Below are 11,515 nucleotides of genomic sequence, written 5' to 3'. Positions count from 1 at the left end.
GGCATTAATGGATCTAATTTATTTTGTTCAAAACAATTAACAGCTTTTGGGAGACCTATTTTAGGTAGAGACAAACTGGCAGAAAATACAATATTGTCCTCTCAGTGAATTAAAATAAATGATCTTGCTCAGTATATTTGTGCTCAGATCTGATCTTTGTAAAGTTATTAAGACGAATTGACCCAGTGATATCCAGTGCATTCCAAACCTGATTTCTTCTAGCCTTTTACCATGCTTCTGTTAATGTAAATAGCCATTAAAGAATTATTTTCTTATTCACATTTCATCATTTTAGGGCTGAATAACCTCGTAAGAAAGGTTTTTGCTTTAGATATGGACATCTAAAAAGATAATGGTCTCTATAGCCATAGAGGAATTATAGAAAGTTACTCCAACAATGGCCAAAAAAAATCTGAGTTTTTCTACTCACTTGCTCTGATTGTGGCTGTAGTAGAAGTGGCGGGGTGCAACACCCCTATTTGAGAATAAATACTGCCACGTGGATTTCAAGAAAGTGAGTGTCTGGCTCACACACGTCTATGTTCTTTCTATGTAGTTCCATGCTCTGATTCAATAATGCATCATTAATTTAATGTATCTGATAGAACAAGGATTACAGTTATCTCATATTATCAGACCAATGCACTCAGAGAACATTTGCCAAATTCCTATCACCATTTTTTTAAAAAAAATCTGAATTTGAAATAAAATAGTAATAGAACTATGCAGGGCTGCAATACTCTGATGAGATCTATGAAATGATATCTGAGCTGTGAGATTACATAAAACATTCTAAACCTATATTGTACATTATTTGGAAGCAGCATCTTTGGATTCTAGAAAGGATTACAGGAGTGACTCCCTATATATTTGGAAACCATAACCATATCTTGTCTTATCATGACTTGGAAGTAAATATATTAAATAAGAAGGAATAGACACTATACCTGTACAAATCCTTCGAAGAAATAATGGATAAAAGAGATACAGAGCACCTATTTTTGAGTTCATAAAGCAGCTGTTTTTTTTTTTCTTGGTTAATACATTGGCTCTGGAAGCTGATCCTGACAGTTTTCTTTCCTATCTGACCAAAAATAGGACCTCAACCTAGATACAATTAATAACCATGTTTGTTGCATATTCAGGTGGCCTGGTTCACGCATATTTGAAACCACTATTGATTACTATACTAGGGCCATGCAGTACACTCTTAATTCATGAATTGAGGTTTACTGATTTAACCCAGTTAGTTGAGCTCACACTGCATATTCAGTCATAAGCTAACCAAACTGGCTAGGTTTATACAACACATTGCAGCACACACTAGCCAATTATATTTTTATTTAGCTCATTTTATAGACCAATCTATCATATCTTATTTAACAAAGCATGTAATAAAAACCATCACTTAGCATAATGTGTAAATCCACACAAGTACCATGTATTTGAGTATCTGGTCCATGTTAAGTTTTTTTTAAAAAATGTTGAATTTCATTCTGTCTAGTTTATTTCCATAACAATACATTACTTCAGCAATAATGGAAAAGTCCCTTATTTATTAGAATCTTCATTTTACCTTAAAATAATGTAAAAAGGAAAGGCTTTTAAATATATATCAATATTCAGTGCTAATTAGAGAACCAACCTTACCCTTTAAAACTAGGCAATTCAGCAACAAACTCTTGGGCATGGATAATAAGAAATAAAACATCAATAAATACATACTAAATTTTCTTATATTATAAAAATGTAAATCTGAGGAATTTGACTTTAAACCAAAGATTAAAGCATCAACACTGTACTGAGGCAGGACTTCCCCAAACCCATATCTTCCAGATGCATTGGGACTATAAGTCCCAGAATGCCCTGCCTAGCATATCCGGAGAGGTGATTTAGTGACTATTTCATTTCTTCCCCCAAAGCTTTTTTATCAAGTTGGCAAGCAGAAAAAGCACTTAATCAAAATAGAAAACTCACAGTCTGTCTCTCTACTTTAAGAAATAAATTTAGAATTATTTGCTTGGGAATGCAAGACAAAGAACTCACAAACACCTAAAAAAAAGAGGACTCAGTTCTTTGATTATTAATACCATGGTCAGGGAGATCAGCTTTCTCATAATCAAGTAGTAAAAAATTTACCACTAAGCTACTGTGATGCTGACAAATGCCTTCCAGTAATTTTGAAATGTTGTTATATTGACTTTTGACTTACTGAAAAAATACTAGCAAATAAATGATAAATATTAAAAGCTACTAAGTGCTATTATTAAAAAAACAGATCCAGTACGGTATATAGTTTATCATATTTATGGTAACTGATTAAAAATGCACTATTTTAGTGCTTGTAGTTTCAGTATATTTCTGGAATGGTCTATAAGTCTTTGTTTTGTGGAACCATCTCTTAAGTAGTTGTTACACATGTTGGGGAAAAATGACATAACTGAAATCAGCATTTAATTTCATGTATTCTCCATACACTCTTTCAAGTATATCTCTTGAGCATCACAATCATTCCCTGGTAATCTATGGGCTGCACAAAATCAAACAGTTAAGGAAGCCAAAATACACACTAAATAAGATTACCTTGTTAAACATAAATTTAAACAGACATTGTTATAGTAATCCGAGATAGGAAACTGACTAAACGGGCATTTCTTAGATAGGCAGAAAAACCCTGCAGAACTTGTTTTGTACTTGCTTAGATTTCTATTTCTTTAAAAAAAAGATTCTGTATTTACCCATTAATAGTTTGACTCAATCGCTACCAACAACTCTTATCATCCCTGAACTAAACAGTATACAGTACAAGAAACCCACCATATTTTTCATAGCCACCAGTGAAAAGCAGCCAAAGGCTGATAGAAAGTGGCTTATCAGAAGTATTCACAGGCAATCTTCTCTGTATCAGCTCATGTCTGCCAAAGAAAGTCCTTCATCCAGTCTTTGTTGTTGATCAGTGGAAACAAGAAGCCTTCTGTTTCCAAAGAACGACATTCAGCAATGATGGCATGGTATTAGGATGATACAGTGGAATCACACATGGAAAATTCTTGTAATGGAAGAGAGCATTGGAATACGTTGCCTTTGCTCAACAGGAGCAGTTGGATGTCTCAGTCTGTGAAACCATCACTGGCCTAGAGTCCAGATGGATGTTGAATGAAGATCCATTCTCCCCGTGAAGTTGTAAGGTATTCCTAGCCATCAGTTCCTTAGCCATCAAGATAAAAACCTCATCAATATTCTGGGCCTCCTTGGCTGAAGTCTCCAGTACAGCCAGAAGACCGTGTTTCTCGGCCAATGTGCAAGCATCTTCAAACAGGACTTGCCGTTTCTCTGATTCGTCTGATTTGTTCCCTTTAAATTGAATTATAACCATTTTTAGATTTCCAGTGGATAATTGGGGCAAATAAATGGAGCAGAGGTAAAACTATGAAGGAAACCAAGAAGCAAAGCATTCTTGTGCCATCTCCTTGCTCCTCCTTCCACAGTGGTCTTACTCCTCACATTTTTCTCCCTTGTTGCTCAGCACCCTGGCAGCTCTAATAGCATTACTCTGAGGATCATAAGTGGCACAAATCTCACTGACATGTCATAAAATTATTGCATGAATGATACAAATTTCATAAGCAGTTATGTGTGCAACTGATGCAAATTTATAGAGTGTGCATTATTGTAGCATGACACACATACTACCGTTTTAAGCTCCCAGTCCCACCGCTATCTATGTTGAATTCTCAAGAGGACACACTGAATAATCATGGCAATAACCTGTCGTATGCTGAGGACCACTTTAGAGCCAACAAAAATGGGTGGCTGTATAAGGTACAGGTACGTAGTCTTTGACTGAGAAGCACAATTGAGCCCACAATTTCTGTTGCTAAGCAAGATATTTGGTAAGTGAATTTTGCCACTTTCTTGCCATATTTGTCAAGTGAATCACTGCAGTTGCTAACTTAGTAGCAATAGCACTTAGACTTATTTACCACTTCACAGTGCTTTTACAGCCCTCTCTAAGCAGTTTACAGAGTCAGCATCTTGCCCCCAACAATCTGGATCCTCATTTTACCCACCTCGGAAGGATAGAAGGCTGAGTCAACCTTGACTCAACCTGGTGAGAATCGAACTACCAGACAGCTGGCAGCTGGCAGTCAGCAGAAGTAGACTGTAATACTGCATTCTAACCACTGTGCCACTAGGGCTCTAGTAACATAGTTAAGTGAATCTGGCTTCCCCATTGCCTTTGCTTGGCAGAAGGTTGCAAAAGAACACTTGAGGCTCATCAATTAATTAGGGCAATTGCCGGAATCCTGACACAACCATCATAAATATGAGCCAGTTGCAAAGCATCTGAATTTTAATCATGTGACCATAGGGATAGTCATGATTATTAAAAACAGTCACAAATCACTTTTTAAAGTGCCATTGTAACTTCAAAAAGTCACTAAATGAACTATTGTAAGACGAGGACTGCCTGTACTTCAGAGAGCTGTACCTTTTAAAAATACAATGGACTTCTCTAGAGGCTAGTTGGAAGAACAGAGGGTAGATATTTCTCCCAATTCATTAGCCATCTCAGCTGATCAGTTCAAGCAGCTGCTTACTTCATAAAACGGAAGGCTAGCCCTGTGTATTTCATACAGCAACATTTAGTCCCTTAGCCTAGCAGCCTCCAAACTTTTGGGCACCAGAGACCAGTTCCGTGGAGCAAGGTTTTTCCACAGACCGGAGAGGGCATGGTTTCACATGCTGCCTGTATCCCATGGATGGGACTTCGCCTGTTTGCACAGACTGGTTTTTTGCATGCTGGTCCACAGACCAGGGGCTGGGAGCCCCTGTTTTAGCCACAAGACAGGTATAGTATGTAATGCATTTAAGGAAGTTTTATTCTCTTCCCTGAAGATTTCTGGTTTCAGATTAACAATATTTTATTTTTATTTTACTGTCCTGATTGATCTACCAAAATGACCTCATTCTATCTAATATTAGGGCTGCCCCTGGGCAATTCATACAATAATTATTGACAATTTAATTGTCTTAGCCCTATGATATTCATATTTTATCACAAAAGATGCTGTTATTTTTTCCTCAATTGTCTAGATTGAATGACAGTCTCATTCTAATTTTTAATGTTTTGACAATGCATTAACTTGATTGTAGTATTTCACCTAGAATTTATTACCATGTAGCTAAGAAGATTCATGTGCTAATAAGGTAAACTTAGAATTGCATTTCTTAAAACACAAAGTCAATAATTGGGAAATAAATTTTCTCTTAAGATATTTATACAAGCTCTTCCATATTTCTTGCTCACCAATTCTGTTTCAGTAAAATCAGTACTATTCCCTCCCCGCCCTTGTTTTAAAAGTAATTCTCATATAAAAGGGGCAAAGATGGGATAGACTTCAGAACTTACCAATCAACATTAAGACCAAGTTTGCTGCGCCATATTTTTCAATTTCATAAATCCAATGAGGAATAGATTCAAATGTAGATTTTCTGGTTATATCGTAGGCGAGAATAGCACCATGGGCGCTGCGATAATAACTTTGAGTTATTGTCCGGAAGCGTTCTTGGCCTGCTGTATCCCACACTTGTATCTGAAATTCGAAGGAAATTTAATAGAGGCAGAAATACAAATGGTTTCTCAAAACACCTAAATGCTAGAAATTGTTGCTCAGCCACTACTTTTCTATCTTAGCCTTGTGGAATTATATTTACAGTAAAATCTCTAACGCAGCTATTCTCAGGCAAGTGATGCATAACTGTATTTCAAAGCTTTTCCTGCCTTGGGTACTTCAGATCTTTAGGAATGACCCAGTGTTATCCCCACTGTTGCTGTAGAAAAGATGCTGCCAAATTATACCCTTCTCTGGATCTGGAAAATTTGCCTGGAACTCCTGTCTCATATGATTTTTCAACTACTGGGATTTTCCTCATTCCAAGATATGATGCAGCCAGGACTTACTCCCTTCCCTTGTCTTTAGAAATGCTTGGATGTACACTTTACTGTTTGCTCAGCCCAGTCATTGAACTTATAAGGTTATAATAAGGATGAGGATGAGGCACTGCCTAAAATTCAAGTTTTACCTTTCCTCCGTTGTCCTTTCTCATTACCCAAAGCCCAGGGACCAGCTATAGGGACATTCATACAATGGCATGAAGTGCAGGAAAGACGAGAAGCATGAGGCTAATGGCTAGGTGGAAAAATCCTACCAATCATCAAAAGACACAGTAGAGAACTATATCACTCACCTTCACCTTCTTGCCATCGATTTCCAGGGAACGCACTGTAAAGTCAACCCCAATAGTGTTCTGCTGCTTCGTATGGTATTGTCCTGACTTGAAACGATGGACCACACATGTCTTTCCCACATTCGAGTCTCCAATCAGAATGATCTTGAACAAGTAGTCAAATGCATCATCTATCTCCACGTTGGTGAAAGCCATGATATTCTAGAGTTTTGAGAACTTTGGCCCTAGATTAGTGGGGGAAGGAAATGAATGCAAACATGCAAATCAATGTAAATTTTAAAACCTAATTAAATTACAAGTCACTTAAATGGTTTTGATCCTTTGGTGTTGCATCCAAGTGATGCATTCTTCGTCTGATTTAACAGTTTCAGTGCTTTTGTAAAACAAATAGACTTCCTAGCTACTACAGATGGTCCTTGTTAAACAGCCATTAGTTCAAACATTTGAGAATGATGAACAAGTGATAGTTATGACTAGTCCTTGAAGGTCCGGCCACTGGAACACCCTTGTGGTTACATGATTTTGATCCAGGTGCCCAGCAACCAGCTCAGATTTCTCCCAGTCATGTGAAAGCTACTTGCAACCTTCCTTGCAGCTTCCCACAAGCAAATTCAATGGGGAAGCCAGCAGAAACCTGGAAGTCACCATCACATGAGGTCTTCACTTAAAGACCCACATGGTTCTCACTTAACAACAGTAACCAGGCCCTGCTGGAACTGCCATAACAAAATAGCATGGCTATGTGATATCACGTTTTATGACTGCATCACTTAGCAACAGAAAATCTGATTATAATTTATCATTGTTAACCAAGGATTTATCGCTATTCCTAAAGTCAACAGAAAAATTCAGAAGCACTTATAGCAAAAATGAAGTTTGCCAGAGGGTTTCCACCATTCTTCCAGTATTGTAGTTTTCCTAGCTACAAAATTGTGTGGCAATTCAACTCTTTTGTTGAAATCCATCTTCTTTAGAAAGAGGCCATACAGGCTACTGCAGTGGTATGTTGAAGAAGCTGAGCCTTTTAGCCTACTGCTGAAACCAATGCTTATGAAATCTAAAGCTTATCAAGATTTAAACCTGTCTTTAATAAGAACCTTTAAGATTGCAGTTTTAAGGTAAACAAATTAATACAATTGGACAAACTTCCCATCCCCATCATATATTAAATACATCAGGATTTTTGTTTTGTGCCTTCAAATCAGTGTTGAACTGGACTATGCTCTGAAATCTCCGCAGTTTGTATATATCTTGGCAAGATTTCGGAAGTGGTTCACCACTGTCTCCTTCCTAGGGCTGAGAGAGAGCAACTGGCCCAAGATCAACTAAAAGGCTTTGTGCCTAAAGAAAAAATTAGAACTCACAGGTTTCAAGCCTGGTGCCTTAACATCAAATTGGTTCTCTATCATATGTATTTCATGTTAATATTAAAATCTTGTACTAACAGGAAAGAAGGAAGGAAGGGAGGAAGGGAGAGAGAGAGAGAGAAATGAAAAAATAAAGAAGGAAAGAAAGAAAAAAGAAAAGAAAAATCATTTTGGGGAAAATAAAAAACTTCAGTATTTATTTTTCAAATTCACCATCAGAAATACAACTAGAAAAGGAGAAGCAATCTTTCTCTTTACATATAGTTGAAAAAAAAACACTCTCAATCAATCAAAACATTTTAGAAACCATTTTAACAGAAAAATAAAATTATTAGATGAGAATAATATACTATACTGGTGCCACTGCCACCACTTAAGAGGTCCTGCTCCTTATTCTCTTTCATAGTGGAAACTGAAGCAGGACCCATTTTAAAGGTATTTCAAGAAGAGATACTCAGATTGCTTTCTTTCTGTTTTGCATGTATCCTCCAAAGAATTCTCACAAACTAGTTCCAGGATAGGTGAATACTATTTCACCTCAACAATAGGGAAAGATCTTTGAGAAAGATAACTCAAAAATACTTTATTTGGAGTGCAATAGCAAGATAATGAAAAGTTTAAAAGGCCCTAATGCTGCTGCTATTGTTAGTTATTATTGGCCAGTATAATTAACCAATCAGAAAAGTGGTCCTAGAGATTCTTTTATTGTCTATTTGGCTTTCGCTTCTGTAAGTGGTAAGAAATAGTTGCTTGCCTGTAGCTCTTTAAAGGAAACAGACTCTGGTCTGCATTATAGAGAATCACAAAACCTTAAAAGGGAAAGTGAAGGTAACTGTTGACTGACCTTGGAGGACTGAACAAGATCAGAGTGACAGAGTGCATCCACAGAGATACCGTACAATCATTCTACCTCAGATATTTAGAAAGCTGAGATATTATTCACTTGTTAACTCTGTAGCCAACCTCTGATTTTACACAACTGCTTCCCTTTTTCTTTCCCTGCCTATACATCAGAATCAAAAGAACAGATGCTGTTCCTTAAGGTTTCCTGTAGCACTGTGGACACTCTGTTTAAAAACACTTATACTCAGCCAGAGACTGCAATGCTATTTGGGACCAACTAATACTGTGGTCCTACTTAAAACATATTACAAGAATCCTGTCTGCAAACTACGGCCAGTTACTATGAGGTGTGTAAGCAGCTGCTCTCAATACCTCCATCTCAACATGTAATAGAAGAATGGTAATCCACTTTCAGTCAGATGTTGCATCAGTACTGCAGAGTTAGGGGGTCAACCTATTCTCCAAAGCACTTGAAGGCAGGACAAGAAGCAACGGATGGAAACTAATCAAGGACAGAACCAACCTAGAACTAAGGAGAAATTTCCTGACACAACAAGTACTTGGTGGAACAACTTGCCTCTAGAAGCTGTGGGTGTTTGTTCCATCACTGGAGATTAGACAAACATTTGTCTGAAATGATAGTTTCTTACATAGGCAAAGGGTTGGACTAGAAGACCTTCAAGGTCCCTTCCAACTCTGTTAGAGTTGGAAGATCTTTTCAATTGGTGGCCACAGTGGGCAAATTTAGGCCATCAAAAATGCTCAAAAATGGTAGCCAATTAAGGCTTATACAATCACAGTAGAAAAATGGCCTCATCAGGAAAAAACATATTGACCAGAAAGCTAATAGGTAAAGTTATTTCCAGGGGTGGGATTCTACCAGTTTGCACCTATTTGCTAGAACCGGTTGTTAACATTCTAAGCAGTTTGGAGAACCAGTTGTTAGAAGAAATTACTGGCCGAATCCTGTAAAGAAGGCAGAAAGGAAACATTGTGTTGCTTACAAAAAACGGCCTCTCCGTTAACCCTTATTACATTCTTGGCAGGATTAGACTTCCTGTCTCAGGAACTTCTCTGGAGTTTTTTTCCTTCCTTTGCTGGTACTTTGCTTGTGTGGGGTGACCATTCAAAGTTACAATGGCACTGAAAAAAGTGACTGATGACCATTTTTCACACTTACGACTGTTGCAGCATCCCCACAGTCATGAGAGGCCAGGCAAGGAGATGTGTGCCTCGATGTGAGTGATATTGAGTTGGCCACACCCAGCCAATAACATGACCACCAAGCCATGCCCACCACCTAAGCCATGCCCACAGAACCGGTCGTTAAAAAAAATTGAATCCACACCTGGTTATTTCCCGTCACATTCTCTATCCCCTTAGCACACACTTGAGTCTACTTTGACAGGTTGTGAATTAAAAGTATTTAACCACTGTGACTCATCATTTTTACTTGATGAATATGGGGTATTATTGGAAAGGCATTCTGAAAAGAAAACCAGCGATGCTACACCAAAGTTGGTTGTGGGTCCTAAGCTGTCTATCCCTACCTGAGTTGATTGTGGTTAGATGCTTGGATATGAGAAGCTTATTAAAAGAATATTGGGAAACCACAAGTGGTTAAAATGGGGAAATCAGATAGAAAGTTTCACAAAAATGACTATCTTTCCTCTAATCATTTGAGCGCTGAATGTAAGATTAGATTGTCTCTTACCCAAGCTTTTGATGGCGATACAGCAAGCAATTTAACTATTTAATTATCAGATACAATTGAGCTGCAACTGCTTGAGCTTCTAGAACTTTTTAAAAAGATACTCCTCCCACAGCTAAATAAATAGTACATTAAGCCAAATAAAAAGCAAACCATGCTGGCCTCTGAATAACAACATTTACTGCATAGCTGCAATACCTATCCAAACAGATAGTTTATTCTTCAAAGTTTTGGAAAATAGAGATTGCTTTCTTGCTTACTCCATACTTCGGTAAAATTTTTGCCTGTGTAAAAGACAGCTGGTTAAAAGGGCACAAACATAAATCACCATTAAGGGCAGAAAAAGAGAATAGGTTTTCACTTCTTTCCTTCCGGAGTCTTTCTTTTGTAGGTTTGTCATATGCTGATATATACAATATATACTTACTGACTTCAGTCTCTAGCCAGCCAGAAATAAACACAGCAGACCGTTTCCCATTATCAACAGATCTTAACTATCGAAACGATCCTTGTTTCCTTTTTCTACCTTTCCTGTTTTCGGCAACCTGCTTTTACGAAAAAATTTCCCCCGCAAAACCCAACAAATATCAACAACAAAGTAAAACTTTAAGTACTCAAGTTATATCCCAAAGCACAAGAATTCTTGCTTCTTTAAGCACCAATTCACCCCTTATTCACCCTTTTGTCTTACCTGCATGAACAGGTACAGCTTTCTTTCTATTCTCCTCCCACCTTTTCTAGTTTTCTTACCGCCTGATGGGAAATGTAGTTCCATAAATTCAGCGTCTTTCGGTCTCCTGCTGGTGAAATGAACCTGACCCATTCAAACCTTGTTTTTTTTTTAAAGAAACACCACATAAAAGAAATGTTACCAGATTAGAACCGGGATTAACCAGGGAAAAAAAAACTTCCTCATTTAAACTTTACTATGTCTGCAAAGGAAATGTTGCCTTATTGCATGCTTATTATGTGTATATCCTCAGGTGACACAAGGCAGAAAATACAAGCTGGCATGTCCTTACATATGAGTAAATCCTGCTGAATTGCATGGGGTTTCTTGTAAATAAATATACAAAGAATTGCATTACATAATAATATAGCACACACTTTTGAAAGAGACTAAGCATAGAGACACAAGAGCTGCTGCATTAATTAAATTATGGTAATTTTGTTAAGAAGCTTAACATTCTATGTGCTAATTTTGAATATATATTTGAAATTCTAAACGGAAAAGGAGAAGCAAACTTCAAGTCAGATATCCTAAAAGTAAAATCTCAGTGCCAAACCTTTATTAGATGCCAACCTGGATTAAATAATCCAGTTCAACTCTTTCTAAATACAT

At 37.3% G+C, this 11,515-nt stretch overlaps 1 protein-coding gene across 3 annotated transcripts; it reads right to left on the bottom strand.

Annotated features, from left to right (window-relative positions):
• Positions 1–2,058: 2,058 nt before the first annotated feature.
• RAB19 (RAB19, member RAS oncogene family) lies at positions 2,059–10,946 on the bottom strand. 3 transcript variants are annotated; one of them, XM_026723937.2, is made up of 4 exons: positions 10,865–10,946; positions 6,253–6,476; positions 5,414–5,597; positions 2,059–3,354 (listed from the first exon to the last, which is right to left on the bottom strand). In XM_026723937.2, the coding sequence occupies exons 2-4, from the start codon at positions 6,445–6,447 to the stop codon at positions 3,089–3,091; spliced, it is 645 nt and encodes a 214-aa protein (XP_026579722.2). In that variant the 5' UTR covers positions 6,448–6,476; positions 10,865–10,946; the 3' UTR covers positions 2,059–3,088. The 3 variants fall into 3 exon arrangements, with proteins under 3 accessions (XP_026579722.2, XP_026579864.2, XP_087791080.1); XM_026724079.2 differs by having other exon boundaries at positions 10,601–10,866; XM_087934954.1 differs by lacking the exon at positions 10,865–10,946 and adding an exon at positions 7,617–7,694.
• Positions 10,947–11,515: the final 569 nt, after the last annotated feature.

The sequence above is a fragment of the Pseudonaja textilis genome, chromosome 5 (assembly GCF_049901715.1).
Source record: "Pseudonaja textilis isolate UNSWEBS1 chromosome 5, rPseTex1.2, whole genome shotgun sequence".
NCBI classification, from domain to species: Eukaryota; Metazoa; Chordata; class Lepidosauria; order Squamata; family Elapidae; genus Pseudonaja; species Pseudonaja textilis.
The sequence above is the reverse complement of the archived record's forward strand: the minus strand, read 5'-3'. Positions and strand labels throughout refer to the sequence as shown.